Source organism: Thermobia domestica, chromosome 13 (genome assembly GCF_964235325.1).
Source record: "Thermobia domestica chromosome 13, izTheDome1.hap1.1, whole genome shotgun sequence".
NCBI lineage: Eukaryota > Metazoa > Arthropoda > Insecta > Zygentoma > Lepismatidae > Thermobia > Thermobia domestica.
In genome coordinates, this window is record NC_137466.1 from 59,966,509 (window position 1) to 59,989,650 (window position 23,142).

The 23,142-nt window shown below is 34.9% G+C and overlaps 1 protein-coding gene across 2 annotated transcripts in view; it reads right to left on the bottom strand.

The window, feature by feature from the left end:
* LOC145668165 (high mobility group protein 20A-like) overlaps positions 1–23,142 on the bottom strand; it is a 49,736-nt gene that overhangs the window by 11,864 nt on the left and 14,730 nt on the right. For both annotated transcript variants that reach the window (XM_081735786.1, XM_081735787.1), the window contains exons 3-4: positions 4,777–4,989; positions 3,367–3,491 (exon numbers count right to left, since the gene is read on the bottom strand). In XM_081735786.1, coding sequence (XP_081591912.1) covers positions 3,367–3,491; positions 4,777–4,989 — 338 coding nt within the window. The remainder of the gene's footprint in view (positions 1–3,366; positions 3,492–4,776; positions 4,990–23,142) is intronic.

Here is a 23,142-nt window from a genome sequence, read left to right on the forward strand (position 1 = left end):
TTGGTTTCAATCTTTTCTAACGAAGAATAAAAATACTACTAATTTATATTAATAAATAAAACAAACTCAATCACAGATCCAATACCAAATCTCCGAAATCTCTACCGCCTAAGAACCTGAAATTATGTATAATCGTTTTTCTTTAGAATATTGATAAGATTAAAGCTTTTTGAAATACGACCCCTAATTGGAGAAAACGAGGTTGTAATTTTCTCATCATTCACAAAATTTCCAATACCACTGGGTCTAGGAACTTCGAATTTTGCAAAAATGTTCCTCTTAACTCTCCATTAAACTCTAGATTTTAAATACAACAAGGTTCTTTTTGGAAATTCGAATCATAACTGGAAGGAAAGTTTTTTATTTGTTAAAAAGAAGTGTGGCATGCTTCTGAAATTCAGTTCTTTGATCCGAGGAAAGACTTGTATGACGCGATCATGTATGATGAATTGTTTAACAGCTGAATGAACTGGACTTCCGGCGTCCTTTCTAGTCTACGTAATCAGCAGGTTTGGTACTTCATAACCTAAATGTGAAGCAAAATCATCAATCAACTGCACGTCCATATACCTTCCACTCTCATCTCACCACCGATTTAAAATGTGAAGTTATAAATCTCTGATTAATATATTAAGAATAGTGTACATTCAAAAGTATACGAAGCAGTGTGTCGGTGTGAACACTTATAATGATATAACCAAGAGAAATATTTACATCAGAATCAAGGGACATGCAACAGACATTAAAGGTTAGGGTTCTACAATTTCAGGCGTTTCCAATGATCTAAGATTATCCAATCATAGTGTTAAAGAAGTTAAAACCATTAGAAAACTATAGCATATTGAATGGAATGATTGAATCTTATTATATAAAAACTGGGATAACCCAAGTTAAATGTGGATAAAGGTAAATCTGCCAGAAATTGAAACTGTATTACCATTGGTTTCATTCGAAAATTTAAATTCCATTAGGTCTGAACTAACTTAACCCTTATTGCAATTTTGTGTACACCTTACTTTTCTTCAAAATAATTTATTCATCTTAATTATTATTAATAATTTAAGCATAGAAAGTTGTTGAAGACAGTTCAGTTAAAAAGGGAAAGTCAATCAGGTGGTATTCGATTTTGCACACTAATTTATAACTTCAGTTGTTTTTATCGAACAGTTTGGTATTGGTAGGGTATCGTCATATTCCACCACAACCCTCAATTCACATTACGAAGGACACACCAAAAGTACGTGCTGTTTACATACAACTCCGGTCATTTTGAATATTTGGGTGAGATCTTTCCGTCACTTTTCAATGTAGTCCCCCCTCCCCCTTGCATCACTGCACTCTTCGTATCTAACCATTACTAACGTCCCGCAAGTTATTTTGTAAGGATGTTTTAGACACAATAAAATGTCACTTCAGAGGACACTTCTGTTATTTATATGTGTAAGCTGTTATTACCTTAAACCTGAAATGACTATTCAGCACATACTATGAAAACGTAATCAATACACTAACTGCAAATAACCGTTGTCCAGTGAATCGAAACTATTTAATATATATTTTGATCTTATAATTGCCACTGAAAACTAATTGTACAAATACACCCAAATACATATATGAGACAATTAGGAAAAACTCTATACCCTATTGCCAAACAAACTGGTTGCTAGCCTCCCAATCAATAATCATAAACCACTGACTATAAACTGTTTCCAAATTGGCTTCTGCTCTTCTATCAAACATTTCTCACTTAAACCCATCGACAACTTTTGGACTAAAAACGTCTGCCCAGAATGAATCCTTCAGTTTTGAAAACAGACAAGAGGCCATTGGGAATAGAATGGATGACGGACTACCCTGATGTTTTTATTTTGTAAAAAGCAATCTTCTGTTCATCCAGCTGTCAACGAGCCTATCGTGAACCGACTTTGACAACTTCAAGTGGTCTGTCAAAGTTCTCTCCACGATGCAATGAGACAATTCTCTAAGATTACAGATACCCTTAACGGTTAGTTTTCCATCCTCCATGACCAGGGCTTCAGTTGAGCAAATGTTTTTTGAGGTGGTTGCACAAATCGGGCTTCCCGACTTAGACGAGTCCAGTTGCTCGTAAATTCACGCATCCAATTCTGCACCGTACAGGTAGCAAGCTCAGTGTCCCCACAAATATCCTTTAACCGTCGGCGAGTATCGGTACCTTTTCCACAACATGTAGACAAAATCTTTATTAGGTGCCTCTATGTGACATCTGTCATTTCAGGTAAGTAGAATTTTTACAGGTGAATATATTAAAAACGAACAGAGTTAAAGAGTCTGGAATTTTGCACAGTTAAGCTTTAATGTCTAAAGTAAAATCAGGTATAATTATATTAACCTATCCTTATCAGTTTTTGAGTGGCCAAACGGCACGCACATCTCATACGTAAGCTCAGATGCGCTGATAATGGAGCAACTGTCATAAAGTTATAAAGTGATAAAGTCTACACGAGTTATACTCTGTGAAGTGACAGTTCGACAGTTGATAAACTACAAGTTTTGAATATCATTTATTTAGTATTTGTGTCATTTTTTCGGTACATGTGTGATAGGATTCTTAGTTGCCCAACATGTTATTTAATGTTAGTTATGGACAAACAAATATCCGAGTTTAACTGAATTAATCGATTTTCGTACCTGGAGCGATGAGGATAAGAGCAGGGGTGGCTCTCAGAATTATTTCGCTGGGATAAACACATGATGCCAGATGCTATTTTAAAACTTTGTGTTACTTGAACTCAAATAACTGTTAAACGTTTAAACAACGATAGCCACGAGCGGGCTGTTAACATCTAGGTCACGGAAGATTGGACTTATAATTAAAGAACGATTAACTATATGGGGTTTACAGAGGAAGTTTTACAAGACTGTAGTCTGATTGGATATGAATGACTGAAAATATATGCGCCATGTAATTTTTTGTTAAATTTAATTATGAATGTAAACGGTTATTATGTATCTGCTTATAATGAAACGGTAACATTCATAAAATTTGTTCCCATTTCTATGACCAATAAAAGGCAATTCGAATTAGTTTTTACTTTAATATATATTCAATCTGGGTCACTTTGTTAAAATTAACTAACACTCATCTATTACATTTCCTAGGGTACACAATAGGTGAGCGTTAGTTATTCGAAATGACATAGAAAAGAGCTTCGAGAACGCGCACACAAACAACAAGCAAGCGAACTTAGCTACAGGCCTTTCCTATTACAATTTTACGGACATAATCGATCTATAATAAGCTCAAATTTAAAACACTACAAAATTTGAGCACTTTGTTATACTGATTAAATATCACCAGTGTATATAAAAGTAGTACATCTTTACCTGTTTCTGACTTTGTGGTAACTGGCTCCATTCTACAGCCAGAAGTTTTGTTATCTCAGGGAATGGAAGGTTTGGATTCTCTGCTCTAACTGTTTCTCTTCTGTCGTTTAGAAACCTTACGTATCCTGTGGCAAGGAAGAAAACGAAAAGTAAAATAAAAGGTGAAAATATATTGCAACAAAATTAATATAAACCACACTGGATTTCTCACAAAATACGTAATGTCATTGAAAAATATAATTTATATTGTAGTCCTAAATCTTATAAGATTTTACGTATTCCAAAACTACTGCAATTACTTAATTTTTCCTTTTTTTTTTCCCATTCATAAAAATCAGTTTTATTTGAACATTTTACACATTATCTAATATGAGCCTTATATATTCTAGTATACGGTACCAGAATTTCTTCTTTGTCTTTTCAAATTCGCGACCATGAGTAGTGTGCATTTGAGGTGCTGCGTTTCAAAATGGTATATGTCCTCCTGCAACAATTTTCGGCAATATGGAAAAAAATCTTTATGGCCACGATAGGATCACATACAAACTTTAATTTTTCAGTTAGTAAAATATATTTTTTAGGCAAACGAAAAATAATGAAATGTTCTATATAACATATAGGACAAGTATTGTTTTGGTTCGAACCGTGTAATGTATTCGATAGAGATGCAAACGAAAAATAATGAACTGAAATCTTTCAGTTTTACATCCCGCAATTATGCCGTGTAGGGTAAAGGAGACGGTGATGAAGAGAAATGAGTGAAATAAAAAAAAGTAGGAGGAAACGGGAGAACTCTAAGAAAACTCACGCACACGGTGTTCGTCCACAACAAAGCTCCCTTGACACGAACTGGGATCGAACAAGGGACTCACAACGCACCAGAGGTGAACGTCTACCCTGTACGAAAAATAGTATCCAATTGAGATCTCAATTTGGAACATATCTTTATATTAGAAATGATAAGCAGAATTGTATATTTCAGAAATTACTTAGGAATATGCAAATGTCTTTATACAGTCTGGTTGTTTATTTGATTTCAGAAGCATACAAATGAAATACGGGTGTTATTTTGGAAGTTGAAAAATACACGAAAAAACTAAATTAAGATGAAGTGGATCCACGAATACCAGTTTGGTGAAAGTAACCCTTTAAGAGATGTTCAACCTAAGCTCTAAGTATGGAGATCCTTCACACATGTATAATCTACAGAACACTTTTACCTCATTTTATATGGCGCAAAACTGCTCAAAAGTCTTTGCATCCTTACTGCATATACAGCAGACAAAGTTCAACGTATGGTTTGCCAAAATACATAAAGACGAAATAGCGTTAAGAGTTTTTCAAACATGGCTGTATATTTAATTATGTTCTCACTTGTGAGCGCTGATAACCTTATATTAAGAGTCTCACCTGTTAGTGGTTGTCGAGGAGCAGTTTGATCTCTCTGGCTCTTCTTGCGCTTCTTTCCTTTTGACCATCCTTGTCGACTTTTAGGGTCTGCAGCACCACTTTTGTTATCGGAATTCTGAGCAGTCTTCTGTTGTGCAGAAAGCTGAGATGAGATGGCAGCCTGTACTGCAACTGGAGAGGGCACAGAAACGGTACTTCCTGGTGGTTTTGGAACTAAAACAACAATTTGGTATATACATCAATCAACTGTCAAGAAATGCATGCTTACAAAATATTTAATAAATAAACAAAGTACTCAAATACGCTGCACCTTTAATATTTATTTCCGATCGGTTTTATATGAATTTATACCTTTATGTTTTTTTTTTTTTTTTTTTTTTTTTTTTTTTTTTTTTTTTTTTTTTTTTAAAGAGCCAGTATTGTGGCGTGAATTGCAAGAATAATTGCTCGCAGATTCAGACAGTATATCAATATGCTAAAAAATTCTTACAATCGTTTTACTTATACGTAACTAACTGTAATCTTTGAAAACAACTTGCACTTCCAAGCTTTCGGCTCTTCAATGAAGAATTGGTCATGGAGATTAAAAAGAGTAAAATCAATAATAAAATAATCAGGAAAATAAAAGGAACGGATTTACTAGAACCGAGTAGCACGAAAAAGCACTTTGTCTAGGTTCTAATCACTGACCAAATGGTGGAGCAGTGAATTGTAACATGACAAGCCACATTTGTGTATTATTTTGTTTTGTTGTAATAGGTTGCAGCTAATATTAGTGTTTTAATATTTATGCCAATGTTGTTAGCATTTTTTATTTATTATCTCCCATTTCTTACCACGGTGGATTGATTTAAATCAGTCTGATTTAAATCATTTGATTTTTTAAATAAAAATCGTTGATTTAAATCAAATTCCGAAATAAATTAATTTAATGTGAAAATAAGTAAAATCCAGCCTCTGTGGTGTTATTTCAATTATGGAAGATAATCATAATACAATAAGATGCAAATGTATGTACAACACAGTATGAAAACGAGTATTTCATGCAGAGAATGATTAGGGAAAATCCCGTTTTGAACGGGTAACGGATGAATTCTGCTTTCTTATCTTAGTAACATAAGGTTTTTAAATTGTTAACTATTTCAACGAGAAAATCACCGTGGACATTTAAGACAAAAATTCTTTTGTGTGCGCGTCTGTTTGTTTGTTCCCAGATAATAGGGGCGTATTTATAAAGGGGTCCGATTCCCTCTCCGAAACTTAAATCCTTTTTAGATTTTATAACTTTAGGCGAAATTTGCGTATTTTGTATGTATTTCGTCCCGCAAGCTAGCTCCAATTTTTTCTTCAGATATGCTCCTGCCAAACATGAGTAACTTTTGTGAAAAAAGTACTATGTTGATAACCGTCGCCGTACTTTTTCCTTAGTGCTTAAGAAACATTGTTTTGGGATTAGAGTTGCAAAATAACTGACTTTTTTGAATTGATGTTTTTTTTTTCACATAAAAAGCCGGCTTTTTAGGAAAAAAAGGAAATTTTGGCTATTTTCATTTTCATGATTTTTCTATCTAAATGGCTTTCTTATAGTATACTCTATAGGTTAACAAGATTTCATGACTCAAATTCCACATTTCCCTCTAGAATTCACCATTATGATGAATCGAGCACATGTTTCATGAATTAAACATTCAGTACGTAGTATTTGAGAGCAATTTTAGAGGCTATATAACTTTATTTTATATTCTGAGTCATCGACATTTTTTGTTCTTTAGATCATTTCATCTTTAGTTATTCGTGTTTCATTTCTTAGAGCTTAGTACACTAGTTTCTAGGACATAGTTAAACCTTTGTTTTTCAATATATCCGTCACAGCATACTTCCACATTTCTGTTATACTGTAGCTGTGTAATGATGTAGCAATAATCTTCTGGATGCAACCTTGAATACCATTTTATCCAAATAATCAGTACGGATTTAGAAAAATGTTTTGAGAGGGTTTTCTTATTAATGGTTAGTTTTTTCTAAAAGTGTTGATTTTCATTTGAGGGGAGCTTGAAGTTTACGAGTAAAGACATAACTAAAATTTCGTTTGTTTTAGAAATTCCGTAATTTCGGAGAACAGGCTTCAGTCCGGAAGACACCCCCACCATAACCCCTTTCGCAAATCCGTCATTGCTGGTAATTAGTAATAACAACAATTTAAAACATAAGAAATGAAATCAGGCAGGAATCACAATACACGCACTATCTCTACATTCACAGATGGAATTAAGAACATTTGTCGGAATGATCGAATGCGGGACTGAATTCCGGATTTCTCAATAGAAGCGGAAAAGCTAACCACTCACTCATGTATGTAATAAATTAATAGAAAATACATTTTCGACATTTCTGTTCCATTTCTAAGAGGTTTCTGTAGGGGTAGCAAAGGCGGAAGCAAGAGGTGCATTAACAAATTAGGTGATTTTTAACCGTCCTATACAAAGATTGCATTTTTTTTCAATCTTTTAAAGTAATACGTTGCATTGTAATAAAACAATGATTATTTTTCATTGTTACTCTAGTACGAATGTTTATGAAACTTGTATCTCATTTTTCTTCCTTTAATTTCGATTGTCGATGTACACGGAGATATTTTCAGCAATAGTTATGCTGCGTCACCCGACTCTTTCCTTTACATCTCCAACTGTGTTATTTAGGTTTTCCTATAAAATACAATTTTACCTCAGTGATTCGAAAACTATATATATATATATATATATATATATTGTTTTTGTTTTAAATTATCACCTATTAATTGTCACTATATATAGCCACTCGCTATTATCTGAAAGAAGTAGTTGCTATAATGGATGGTTATTTGTTGAATCTCACTGATTGGCTTTCATTTGGTGATACCACGGAATTGCTTTTTATAAGAGAATGGTATTTAAACATTGTTCAGCGTAAGCTCTAAACTCCGATAAACAAAATATTTGTATCCTTCCACTTGTCACAAATACGATTGGCTAGTGATGTATCACTCCCACTCCCCACGGGGAGAAGCAAATTATACACGTGGATTTTGACGTCCGTCAAGCTGGCCCGCACAAATTTCATATTCAAACTAAAACAGTACCAAAAATTTGTACCCAATATGTACCAATTTGTACCACTAAAATTAGAATTTGTACCCCCATCAATTTCGAAAAAAATGAATTTTTGATGGCGGGCCAGCTTGACGTCAAGCTGGCCCGCACAATTTATTTTTCTTTCCAATTCGAACAAAAACGGTACCAAAAATTTGTACCCAATATGTACCAATTTGTACCACCAAAATTAGAATTTGTACCCTCACCAAATTCGAAAAAAATGATTTTTTGATGGCGGGCCAGCTTGACGTCAAGCTGGCCCGCACAATTTATTTTCCTTTCCAATTCGAACAAAAACGGTACCAAAAATTTGTACCCAATATGTACCAATTTGCACCACTAAAATTAGAATTTGTACTCCCACCAATTTCGAAAAAAATGAATTTTTGATGGCGGGCCAGCTTGACGTCAAGCTAGCCCGCACAATTTATTTTTCTTTCCAATTCGAACAAAAACGGTACCAAAAATTTGTACCCAATATGTACCAATTTGTACCACCAAAATTAGAATTTGTACCCTCACCAAATTCGAAAAAAATGATTTTTTGATGGCGGGCCAGCTTGACGTCAAGCTGGCCCGCACAATTTATTTTTCTTTCCAATTCGAACAAAAACGGTACCAAAAATTTGTACCCAATATGTACCAATTTGTACCACCAAAATTAGAATTTGTACTCCCACCAATTTCGAAAAAAATGAATTTTTGATGGCGGGCCAGCTTGACGTCAAGCTGGCCCGCACAATTTATTTTTCTTTCCAATTCGAACAAAAACGGTACCAAAAATGTGTACCCAATATGTACCAATTTGTACCACCAAAATTAGAATTTGTACTCCCACCAATTTCGAAAAAAATGAATTTTTGATGGCGGGCCAGCTTGACGTCAAGCTGGCCCGCACAATTTATTTTTCTTTCCAATTCGAACAAAAACGGTACCAAAAATGTGTACCCAATATGTACCAATTTGTACCACCAAAATTAGAATTTGTACTCCCACCAATTTCGAAAAAAATTAATTTTTGATGGCGGGCCAGCTTGACGTCAAGCTGGCCCGCACAATTTATTTTTCTTTCCAATTCGAACAAAAACGGTACCAAAAATTTGTACCCAATATGTACCAATTTGTACCACCAAAATTAGAATTTGTACCCCCACCAATTTCGAAAAAAATTAATTTTTGATGGCGGGCCAGCTTGACGTCAAGCTGGCCCACACAACTTATTTTTCTTTCCAATTTGAACAAAAACGGTACCAAAAATTTGTACCCAATATGTACAAATTTGTACCACCAAAATTAGAGTTTGTAGCCCCACCAATTTTTCAAATTTGAATTTTTCTCTTCAGTGTTTATATATTTAGTTTAAAAACAAAGCATTATTTATTCTTTTTTGTCAATTACTTGTTTAATTTTCCCATCCTGGATTTAATTCCTCATCCGTCTTGAGGAATAATTTTATGGAACTGAGGTTCATTGTGAGATTTCACAATCCGAATATAATTCGTCTATAGTGTAATCTTTAGTTTTGTCTTCCATTTAGTTTAGAGATAAGGTTAAAGCTTTTGATTGCTTCTATACATCACATGACTTAGCAAGTGCGTACTTCATCCTCCTCCCTCTTGCCTTTTTTTTAAAAAAAACTTCTATCCAGTTCTTACTTCTGTTTAGAGGAATAAAAATAGATCGACCAAGAATTCATCATGCAACCAAAACGAGGCAAACCACCCTCTATTGAGAAGCGTTATGTCGAAGAGGAAATCATGAAGTATAAGGAGGAAGTAGTTCAAGATGGTACGTATTCTCTTAATTAATAAAAACACCAAGTTACTTACGAAAAGAGTTGTTTTGAAAACTCACATCGTGAATTGCTTCTGTCAACTTAAAAGCCATTTAAATAAAAATGCATGTATACAATACTGTAATAATGAAGAAAATTCTATTACTTATCAAATATATATTATAAATTTGAGTAGATACACATTGAAAACGTAGAAACATGTAGAAGCGGAGTTAGGAATCGTCTGCTGCGGGGGGAAAGACCTACAATACAGTCTCGCAAATTTTGACAGGTCTTGGTAAATGGCCATCTAAGAAGTGGCATTTTTACTTTTTGTTAAAAAGTTGGAGGGGCAATACCTCCCCTGCCCCATAGTTCCGCCCAGTAAATGAAACACAGAAAGGTCTCTGAATTAGCATAAGCAAGTTAAAAGAGGGAGCGAACCAGTTATGATCGTGCTGGCGTCGCAGGTCGGATAACCAACGTCGAGGGCATTTTCCAGTGCAATGGGAAGGAGTTGGAGTGAAGAGAAGATAATGTTGGCCTCTGAGCATACTCTTTGTTATCTTTTCAGTTCTGGGGGAGATGCATGGAGTTCACTAAATTTCATATTACTGCGTTTTTTTTTTTGTTTTTTTTGGTATTTTACCTAAAAATTTGGGGAGACGCGTTCCCCATCACCCCCGCTTACAGCTCCCATTATCTAAGTCTTATCATCATGGTCAAGTTGCAGGAGGGAAGTTGACTGACGTAGTTTAACACTATAGTATTGAGAGTTGTAAAAATTTCAATTTAGCATAATATATTACCAAATATATATATATATATATATATATATATATATATATATATATATATATATATATATATAACCGATCAACAGGCCTGACGAAATGGTTTCGAGGGCCGGATTTTGTCAGGGGCCCGACTGCTTTTAACCGTAATTAAAACCTAAAGTGTATCTACAATAGTTGTAATAATTTTAACTAGATACTTAATGTCCCCCGGAACTCTGATATGTTTTTCGGGGCTGACATGTTTTTTAGGGGCTAGTGCCCCCCGGAGCTCTTGAGTGCCTCCGAAGGAGACCAGAATAATACGTCTATAATATAATAATAAATAGAACAGTACCATGTGAAAATAATAAGTGCTCCTCCGAATACCGTTGAGCCTCCCCCCGGAACATTATTTTCTGAAATAAACACTGCTCAGTGTCTGTTAGTTTGTCCGAATTTTCCTACATAGACTGGTGTCTGTACTACTAATAATTATGTATTCTGTGCATAACTTCGCGTGTTCTATTGAAAGTATCATTTAACTTGGGAAAATAACTAAGTTAAAAATAATAATTTCGCTCTAATATAAAGCCAATCAGGAAAAAAAGAAAGAAAATACATCTACCACGTCTAAACTACTAAACAGATTGATTAAAGAATGGAAACAATACAAATCCCTGGGTGTAGACGAAATTTAGCTGGGGGGGGGGGGAGGAAATTGTGAAACGAGTTACAGAAACTCATTTTCCTCATCTGAAAAAAGGGAGGAATTGCCACGAGATTAGAAGGAATCAATCATCGAAAAAATGAAATGAACTCTTTAGCTTAAAGTTCTACTTTTATGCAAGCTAAGTGCTAAAGGAGACGGATGAAATTGTAAGTGAATGATGGAAGAAATGGTGGAATGAGAAACAGGAAAAAAACGAGAGAATCCCGAGAAAACCCACGGATACGATTTCGTCCACCACGAATCAATCATTGTTCCGATTCACAAGAAAGGCGACAAGATCTACTGTAATAATTATCAAGGCCAGTGGCGTATTTTCGATTTTGTTTCGGGGGGCTTTGCCTGGTAATGTGAAAATTCTGCAAGATATTTCATTTACTTTATTATAGTAAGTAAGATTTCGGGAGGGGCTTAAGCTCGGAAGCTCCCCCCTTAAATACGCCACTGATCAAGGCATCTGTCTTCTGTCAACATGCTATAAAATTCTCTCAAACATAGCAAGACTGACGCCATACGCGGATGAAATTGCTGGACATTATCATTGTAGATTTAGGTTCAATTTATCAATTTAATTATTAATCAATTTACCATTCGATTTATACTCGAAAAGAAATGAGAATATAATAATGAGGTTTTATTGGACGCTTGTAGGGACATGGGTTTAGAAGTAAATAGAGAGAAATCTAAATACATGGAAATTCGCTGGGATTATAATACTGCATATGGATATGTCAAAATATGAAATAATATTTTCGACAAAGTGGATACTTTCAAAAATGTAGCATCAACATTAGCAGAGCAAAACTATATGTAAGAAGAAAATACATCTTGAATGAAAGCCGGGAATTCGTGTTATTATTCAGTTCAAAATCTTTGATCTTCATGAATTATGCTGAGAAACTTGAAGCTTAAAATATTTATAAAACGATAACCATGCCTGTTGAACTATATAGTTGCAAAACATGGTCGCTTACAAGAACTCAGACAGAGTATTTGAGAATACAGTAGGTCATTCGTTTTATATTCGATCATTTTGATCATATTTGATCATATTCGAAATATCCATGGTGAATGTCCGCATTCTTGTCTTAGAACTTTCTTTATTTTCATCTCTTTGTCTTCCTATAAGACCTGTTTGGTTTTCTAGTCCATGTACTACTCGTCTATCTCTCTAGTCTATTCCTTTCTTCTTCAGAACTTCAAACAGTGTGTTCCATTTCGCGTTATCAGTTGCCTTTTCTACATCGATGAACGTTGCTGCTACAACCACTAAAGTTTACTCTTAGAAACTGTTCGATTATCAGTCGTTAGCCTCTCCTGTTCCTTTAACTGACGCCAAATAAGTCTTCGGACAGGTTCTCCTCTATTCTTTTTTCCACACGTTTTCGAAGTATTCTTATAAGTATTTTTGACACAAGTAATATCAAACACTATTGTTTTCACATTTAACTCTCAAAATCTTTTGGTACTTTACCTGTTACGTAAATTTTGTTTATTAGTTTATACAAAACTCCTTTCACTCTTTATCCTAAATTCTTTATAATTTTAGCTGGTATTTCATTTGGTCCGGTTGCTGCATCTGACTTCAGTGTTTGCACTGCTTCTTCAAATTCCACTTTTAAAATTGATGGTCCCAAGTAATATTCATGTACTTCATCTACCACCGCTTCTTCCTGGTTCAGTTTCTTTGTAAACTTCTACGCATTCCTTCTATCGATGTGTTCTATCTTCTTCCTATACCTGAACGTTTCCGTCTTTGTCCTTTATTACATTTGCAGTGGTTCTTATGTGATAAACTTAATTTTTCACGTTCTTGTAAGCTTGTTCTATGTTTCCAGTCTTCATAGTTTCATCAATTTCCTTGCATTTGCTAACCACTCTTTTCTTGCCTTTCTTGTTTATCAGGTTTCTGTATCGCTTGTATACTTCGTCGTCCTTGTTTAGTTTGCAACTTCTTCCCTTTTCCACTAATTTCAATATTTCTTCAATTATCCATGCCTTGTAGTTATTTTTTCCTGTTTTCCCATGTAATCATCACAGCTTTTGATTATTCCTGCCATTAAGCACCTCTTACATAATATTTTTCGCAGTATCTGTTGTGGTAACTCATCTATCTGTCGCTCTCCAGAATTCTTTATGAGTCTTGACATCTTTCTTAGTTTGAGTGAATTTCACTTGGTGCACGGTTATAATATTCGCGTCATCTTATAGAGATCGATAACCAACCCGAGGGAGTCATCTGTGCCCACATCTGCACCTGAGTAACTTGTACAGAGCTTTACTTGGTTTCTGAATCTGTTTCGGATTAGAATATTGTCTATTTGGTACTTTCACTACCTACTGGTTTGCCCAAGATAAGGTATAGTTTTAAAAATTACATAAATTCAAATTTCTCGAAATGGGCGGAGGAACAAATTCTACTTTTCGTGGTACAAATCGGTACATGTTGGATACACATTTTTGGTACAGTTTTCATTCAAATTGGAAAGAAAAATGCGTTGAGCAGGGCAGATTGACGTCAAGCTGGCCCGCTATCAAAAATTAATATTTTCGAAATCGGTAGGGGTACAAATTCTAATTTTGGTGGTACAAATTAGTACATATTGGGTACAAATTTTTCGCACCATTTTTTTTTTCGAATTGGAAACAAAAATAAATTGTGCGGGTCAGCTTGACGTCAAGATGACCCGCCATCAAAAATTCAATTTTTTCGAAATCGGTAGGGGTACAAATTCTAATTTTGGTGGTACAAATTGTTACATATTGGGTACGAATTTTTCGCACCATTTTTGTTCGAATTGGAAAAAAATAAATTGTGCGGGCTAGGTTGACGTCAAGATGACCCACCATTAAAAATTCATTTTTTTCGAAATCGTTAAGGGTACAAATTCTAATTTTGGTGGTACAAATTTGTACATATTGGGTACAAATTTTTGGTACAGTTTTTGTTTGAATTGGAAAGAAAAATAAATTGTGCGGGCCAGCTTGAAGTCAAGCTGACCCGCCATCAGAAATTCAATTTTTTCGAAATTGGTGGGGGTGCAAATTTTAATTTTGGTGGTACAAATTAGTACATATTGGGTACAAATTTTTGGTACCGTTTTTGTTCGAATTGGAAAGAAAAATAAATTGTGCGGGCCAGCTTGACGTCAAGCTGACCCGCCATCAGAAATTCAATTTTTTCGAAATGGTGGGGGTACAAATTCTAAGTTTAGTGGTACAAATTGGTACATATTGGGTACACATTTTTGGTACCGTTTTTGTTCGAATTGGAAAGAAAAATAAATTGTGCGGGCCAGCTTGACGTCAAGCTGACCCGCCATCAAAAGTTCAATTTTTTCGAAATTAGTGGGGGTACAAATTCTAATTTTAGTGGTACAAATTGGTACATATTGGGTACACATTTTTGGTACAGTTTTTGTTTGAATTGGAAAGAAAAATAAATTGTGCGGGCCACCTAGACGTCAAGATGACCCGCCATCAAAAATTCAATTTTTTCGAAATCGGTAGGGGTACAAATTCTAATTTTGGTGGTACAAATTGTTACATATTGGGTACGAATTTTTCGCACCATTTTTGTTCGAATTGGAAAAAAAAATAAATTTTGCGGGCCAGGTTGACGTCAAGATGACCCGCCATTAAAAATTCATTTTTTTCGAAATCGTTAATGGTACAAATTCTAATTTTGGTGGTACAAATTTGTACATATTGGGTACAAATTTTTGGTACAGTTTTTGTTTGAATTGGAAAGAAAAATAAATTGTGCGGGCCAGCTTGAAGTCAAGCTGACCCGCCATCAGAAATTCAATTTTTTCAAAATTGGTGGGGATGGAAATTTTAATTTTGGTGGTACAAATTAGTACATATTGGGTACAAATTTTTGGTACAGTTTTTGTTCGAATTGGAAAGAAAAATAAATTGTGCGGGCCAGCTTGACGTCAAGGTGACCCGCCATCAGAAAATCAATTTTTTCGAAATTGGTGGGGGTACAAATTCTAATTTTAGTGGTACAAATTGGTACATATTGGGTACAAATTTTTGGTACCGTCTTTGTTCGAATTGGAAAGAAAAATAAATTGTGCGGGCCAGCTTGAAGTCAAGCTGGCCCGCCATCAAAAATTCATTTTTCTCGAATTTGGTGAGGGTACAAATTCTAATTTTAGTGGTACAAATTGGTACATATTGGGTACAAATTTTTTGGTACAGTTTTTGTTTGAATTGGAAAGAAAAATAAATTGTGCGGGCCAGCTTGACGTCAAGCTGGCCCGCCATCAAAAATTCATTTTTTTCGAATTTGGTGAGGGTACAAATTCTAATTTTGGTGGTACAAATTGGTACATATTAGGTACAAATTTTTGGTACAGTTTTTGTTTGAATTGGAAAGAAAAATAAATTGTGCGGGCCAGCTTGACGTCAAGCTGGCCCGCCATCAAAAATTAATTTTTTTCGAATTTGGTGACGGTACAAATTCTAATTTTAGTGGTACAAATTTGTACATATTGGGTACAAATTTTTGGTACCGTTTTTGTTCGAATTGGAAAGAAAAATAAATTGTGCGGGCCAGCTTGAAGTCAAGCTGACCCGCCATCAGAAATTCAATTTTTTCGAAATTGGTGGGGATGGAAATTTTAATTTTGGTGGTACAAATTAGTACATATTGGGTACAAATTTTTGGTACAGTTTTTGTTCGAATTGGAAAGAAAAATAAATTGTGCGGGCCAGCTTGACGTCAAGCTGGCCCGCCATCAAAAATTCATTTTTTTCGAATTTGGTGAGGGTACAAATTCTAATTTTAGTGGTACAAATTGGTACATATTGGGAACAAATTTTTGGTACAGTTTTTGTTTGAATTGGAAAGAAAAATAAATTGTGCGGGCCACCTAGACGTCAAGATGACCCGCCATCAAAAATTCATTTTTTTCGAATTTGGTGGGGGTACAAATTCTAATTTTAGTGGTACAAATTGGTACATATTGGGAACAAATTTTTGGTACAGTTTTTGTTTGAATTGGAAAGAAAAATAAATTGTGCGGGCCACCTAGACGTCAAGATGACCCGCCATCAAAAATTCAATTTTTTGGAAATCGGTAGGGGTACAAATTCTAATTTTGGTGGTACAAATTGTTACATATTGGGTACGAATTTTTCGCACCATTTTTGTTCGAATTGGAAAAAAATAAATTGTGCGGGCTAGGTTGACGTCAAGATGACCCACCATTAAAAATTCATTTTTTTCGAAATCGTTAAGGGTACAAATTCTAATTTTGGTGGTACAAATTTGTACATATTGGGTACAAATTTTTGGTACAGTTTTTGTTCGAATTGGAAAGAAAAATAAATTGTGCGGGCCAGCTTGAAGTCAAGCTGACCCGCCATCAGAAATTCAATTTTTTCGAAATTGGTGGGGGTGCAAATTTTAATTTTGGTGGTACAAATTAGTACATCTTGGGTACAAATTTTTGGTACCGTTTTTGTTCGAATTGGAAAGAAAAATAAATTGTGCGGGCCAGCTTGACATCAAGCTGACCCGCCATCAGAAATTCAATTTTTTCGAAATTGGTGGGGGTACAAATTCTAAGTTTAGTGGTACAAATTGGTACATATTGGGTACACATTTTTGGTACCGTTTTTGTTCGAATTGAAAAGAAAAATAAATTGTGCGGGCCAGCTCGACGTCAAGCTGACCCGCCATCAAAACTTAATTTTTTCGAAATTAGTGGGGGTACAAATTCTAATTTTAGTGGTACAAATTGGTACATATTGGGTACACATTTTTGGTACCGTTTTTGTTCGAATTGGAAAGAAAAATAAATCGTGCGGGCCAGCTTGACGTCAAGCTGGCCCGCCATCAAAAATTCATTTTTCTCGAATTTGGTGAGGGTACAAATTCTAATTTTAGTGGTACAAATTGGTACATATTGGGAACAAATTTTTGGTACAGTTTTTGTTTGAATTGGAAAGAAAAATAAATTGTGCGGGCCACCTAGACGTCAAGATGACTCGCCATCAAAAATTCAATTTTTTCGAAATCGGTAGGGGTACAAATTCTAATTTTGGTGGTACAAATTGTTACATATTGGGTACGAATTTTTCGCACCATTTTTGTTCGAATTGGAAAAAAAATAAATTTTGCGGGCCAGGTTGACGTCAAGATGACCCGCCATTAAAAATTCATTTTTTTCGAAATCGTTAATGGTACAAATTCTAATTTTGGTGGTACAAATTTGTACATATTGGGTACAAATTTTTGGTACAGTTTTTGTTTGAATTGGAAAGAAAAATAAATTGTGCGGGCCAGCTTGAAGTCAAGCTGACCCGCCATCAGAAATTCAATTTTTTCGAAATTGGTGGGGATGGAAATTTTAATTTTGGTGGTACAAATTAGTACATATTGGGTACAAATTTTTGGTACAGTTTTTGTTCGAATTGGAAAGAAAAATAAATTGTGCGGGCCAGCTTGACGTCAAGGTGACCCGCCATCAGAAATTCAATTTTTTCGAAATTGGTGGGGGTACAAATTCTAATTTTAGTGGTACAAATTGGTACATATTGGGTACAAATTTTTGGTACCGTCTTTGTTCGAATTGGAAAGAAAAATAAATTGTGCGGGCCAGCTTGAAGTCAAGCTGGCCCGCCATCAAAAATTCATTTTTCTCGAATTTGGTGAGGGTACAAATTCTAATTTTAGTGGTACAAATTGGTACATATTGGGTACAAATTTTTGGTACAGTTTTTGTTTGAATTGGAAAGAAAAATAAATTGTGCGGGCCAGCTTGACGTCAAGCTGGCCCGCCATCAAAAATTCATTTTTTTCGAATTTGGTGAGGGTACAAATTCTAATTTTGGTGGTACAAATTGGTACATATTGGGTACAAATTTTTGGTACAGTTTTTGTTTGAATTGGAAAGAAAAATAAATTGTGCGGGCCAGCTTGACGTCAAGCTGGCCCGCCATCAAAAGTTCATTTTTTTCGAATTTGGTGACCGTACAAATTCTAATTTTAGTGGTACAAATTGGTACATATTGGGAACAAATTTTTGGTACAGTTTTTGTTTGAATTGGAAAGAAAAATAAATTGTGCGGGCCAGCTTGACGTCAAGCTGGCCCGCCATCAAAAATTCATTTTTCTCGAATTTGGTGAGGGTACAAATTCTAATTTTAGTGGTACAAATTGGTACATATTGGGAACAAATTTTTGGTACAGTTTTTGTTTGAATTGGAAAGAAAAATAAATTGTGCGGGCCACCTAGACGTCAAGATGACCCGCCATCAAAAATTCAATTTTTTCGAAATCGGTAGGGGTACAAATTCTAATTTTGGTGGTACAAATTGTTACATATTGGGTACGAATTTTTCGCACCATTTTTGTTCGAATTGGAAAAAAAATAAATTTTGCGGGCCAGGTTGACGTCATGACGACCCGCCATTAAAAATTCATTTTTTTCGAAATCGTTAATGGTACAAATTCTAATTTTGGTGGTACAAATTTGTACATATTGGGTACAAATTTTTGGTACAGTTTTTGTTTGAATTGGAAAGAAAAACAAATTGTGCGGGCCAGCTTGAGGTCAAGCTGGCCCGCCATCAAAAATTCATTTTTTTCGAATTTGGTGAGGGTACAAATTCTAATTTTGGTGGTACAAATTGGTACATATTGGGTACAAATTTTTGGTACAGTTTTTGTTTGAATTGGAAAGAAAAATAAATTGTGCGGGCCACCTAGACGTCAAGATGACCCGTCATCAAAAATTCAATTTTTTCGAAATCGGTAGGGGTACAAATTCTAATTTTGGTGGTACAAATTGTTACATATTGGGTACGAATTTTTCGCACCATTTTTTTTTTCGAATTGGAAACAAAAATAAATTGTGCGGGTCAGCTTGACGTCAAGATGACCCGCCATCAAAAATTCAATTTTTTCGAAATCGGTAGGGGTACAAATTCTAATTTTGGTGGTACAAATTGTTACATATTGGGTACGAATTTTTCGCACCATTTTTGTTCGAATTGGAAAAAAATAAATTGTGCGGGCTAGGTTGACGTCAAGATGACCCACCATTAAAAATTCATTTTTTTCGAAATCGTTAAGGGTACAAATTCTAATTTTGGTGGTACAAATTTGTACATATTGGGTACAAATTTTTGGTACAGTTTTTGTTTGAATTGGAAAGAAAAATAAATTGTGCGGGCCAGCTTGAAGTCAAGCTGACCCGCCATCAGAAATTCAATTTTTTCGAAATTGGTGGGGGTGCAAATTTTAATTTTGGTGGTACAAATTAGTACATATTGGGTACAAATTTTTGGTACAGTTTTTGTTTGAATTGGAAAGAAAAATAAATTGTGCGGGCCAGCTTGACGTCAAGCTGGCCCGCCATCAAAAATTCATTTTTTTCGAATTTGGTGACCGTACAAATTCTAATTTTAGTGGTACAAATTGGTACATATTGGGAACAAATTTTTGGTACAGTTTTTGTTTGAATTGGAAAGAAAAATAAATTGTGCGGGCCACCTAGACGTCAAGATGACCCGTCATCAAAAATTCAATTTTTTGGAAATCGGTAGGGGTACAAATTCTAATTTTGGTGGTACAAATTGTTACATATTGGGTACGAATTTTTCGCACCATTTTTTTTTCGAATTGGAAACAAAAATAAATTGTGCGGGTCAGCTTGACGTCAAGATGACCCGCCATCAAAAATTCAATTTTTTCGAAATCGGTAGGGGTACAAATTCTAATTTTGGTGGTACAAATTGTTACATATTGGGTACGAATTTTTCGCACCATTTTTGTTCGAATTGGAAAAAAATAAATTGTGCGGGCTAGGTTGACGTCAAGATGACCCACCATTAAAAATTCATTTTTTTCGAAATCGTTAAGGGTACAAATTCTAATTTTGGTGGTACAAATTTGTACATATTGGGTACAAATTTTTGGTACAGTTTTTGTTTGAATTGGAAAGAAAAATAAATTGTGCGGGCCAGCTTGAAGTCAAGCTGACCCGCCATCAGAAATTCAATTTTTTCGAAATTGGTGGGGGTGCAAATTTTAATTTTGGTGGTACAAATTAGTACATATTGGGTACAAATTTTTGGTACCGTTTTTGTTCGAATTGGAAAGAAAAATAAATTGTGCGGGCCAGCTTGACGTCAAGCTGACCCGCCATCAGAAATTCAATTTTTTCGAAATTGGTGGGGGTACAAATTCTAAGTTTAGTGGTACAAATTGGTACATATTGGGTACACATTTTTGGTACCGTTTTTGTTCGAATTGGAAAGAAAAATAAATTGTGCGGGCCAGCTTGACGTCAAGCTGACCCGCCATCAAAAGTTCAATTTTTTCGAAATTAGTGGGGGTACAAATTCTAATTTTAGTGGTACAAATTGGTACATATTGGGTACACATTTTTGGTACCGTTTTTGTTCGAATTGGAAAGAAAAATAAATCAAGCTGGCCCGCCATCAAAAATTCATTTTTCTCGAATTTGGTGAGGGTACAAATTCTAATTTTAGTGGTACAAATTGGTACATATTGGGAACAAATTTTTGGTACAGTTTTTGTTTGAATTGGAAAGAAAAATAAATTGTGCGGGCCACCTAGACGTCAAGATGACCCGCCATCAAAAATTCATTTTTTTCGAAATTGGTGGGGGTACAAATTCTAATTTTAGTGGTACAAATTGGTACATATTGGGAACAAATTTTTGGTACAGTTTTTGTTTGAATTGGAAAGAAAAATAAATTGTGCGGGCCAGCTCGACGTCAAGCTGACCCGCCATCAAAAATTCATTTTTCTCGAATTTGGTGGGGGTACAAATTCTAATTTTAGTGGTACAAATTGGTACATATTGGGAACAAATTTTTGGTACAGTTTTTGTTTGAATTGGAAAGAAAAATAAATTGTGCGGGCCACCTAGACGTCAAGATGACCCGCCATCAAAAATTCAATTTTTTCGAAATCGGTAGGGGTACAAATTCTAATTTTGGTGTAATGGTACAAATTGTTACATATGTTATATTGGGTTCGAATTTTTCGCACCATTTTTGTTCGAATTGGAAAAAAAATAAATTTTGCGGGCCAGGTTGACGTCAAGATGACCCGCCATTAAAAATTCATTTTTTTCGAAATCGTTAATGGTACAAATTCTAATTTTGGTGGTACAAATTTGTACATATTGGGTACAAATTTTTGGTACAGTTTTTGTTTGAATTGGAAAGAAAAATAAATTGTGCGGGCCAGCTTGAAGTCAAGCTGACCCGCCATCAGAAATTCAATTTTTTCGAATTTGGTGAGGGTACAAATTCTAATTTTAGTGGTACAAATTGGTACATATTGGGTACAAATTTTTGGTACAGTTTTTGTTTGAATTGGAAAGAAAAATAAATTGTGCGGGCCAGCTTGACGTCAAGCTGGCCCGCCATCAAAAATTCATTTTTTTCGAATTTGGTGACCGTACAAATTCTAATTTTAGTGGTACAAATTGGTACATATTGGGTACAAATTTTTGGTACCGTTTTTGTTCGAATTGGAAAGAAAAATAAATCGTGCGGGCCAGTTTGACGTCAAGCTGGCCCGCCATCAAAAATTCATTTTTTTCGAATTTGGTGAGGGTACAAATTCTAATTTTAGTGGTACAAATTGGTACATATTGGGAACAAATTTTTGGTACAGTTTTTGTTTGAATTGGAAAGAAAAATAAATTGTGCGGGCCACCTAGACGTCAAGATGACCCGCCATCAAAAGTTCATTTTTTTCGAAATCGGTAGGGGTACAAATTCTAATTTTGGTGGTACAAATTGTTACATATTGGGTACGAATTTTTCGCACCATTTTTTTTTTCGAATTGGAAACAAAAATAAATTGTGCGGGTCAGCTTGACGTCAAGATGACCCGCCATCAAAAATTCAATTTTTTCGAAATCGGTAGGGGTACAAATTCTAATTTTGGTGGTACAAATTGTTACATATTGGGTACGAATTTTTCGCACCATTTTTGTTCGAATTGGAAAAAAATAAATTGTGCGGGCTAGGTTGACGTCAAGATGACCTACCATTAAAAATTCATTTTTTTCGAAATCGTTAAGGGTACAAATTCTAATTTTGGTGGTACAAATTTGTACATATTGGGTACAAATTTTTGGTACAGTTTTTGTTTGAATTGGAAAGAAAAATAAATTGTGCGGGCCAGCTTGAAGTCAAGCTGACCCGCCATCAGAAATTCAATTTTTTCGAAATTGGTGGGGGTGCAAATTTTAATTTTGGTGGTACAAATTAGTACATATTGGGTACAAATTTTTGGTACCGTTTTTGTTCGAATTGGAAAGAAAAATAAATTGTGCGGGCCAGCTTGACGTCAAGCTGACCCGCCATCAGAAATTCAATTTTTTCGAAATTGGTGGGGGTACAAATTCTAAGTTTAGTGGTACAAATTGGTACATATTGGGTACACATTTTTGGTACCGTTTTTGTTCGAATTGGAAAGAAAAATAAATTGTGCGGGCCAGCTTGACGTCAAGCTGACCCGCCATCAAAAGTTCAATTTTTTCGAAATTAGTGGGGGTACAAATTCTAATTTTAGTGGTACAAATTGGTACATATTGGGTACACATTTTTGGTACCGTTTTTGTTCGAATTGGAAAGAAAAATAAATCAAGCTGGCCCGCCATCAAAAATTCATTTTTCTCGAATTTGGTGAGGGTACAAATTCTAATTTTAGTGGTACAAATTGGTACATATTGGGAACAAATTTTTGGTACAGTTTTTGTTTGAATTGGAAAGAAAAATAAATTGTGCGGGCCACCTAGACGTCAAGATGACCCGCCATCAAAAATTCAATTTTTTCGAAATCGGTAGGGGTACAAATTCTAATTTTGGTGGTACAAATTGTTACATATTGGGTACGAATTTTTCGCACCATTTTTGTTCGAATTGGAAAAAAAATAAATTTTGCGGGCCAGGTTG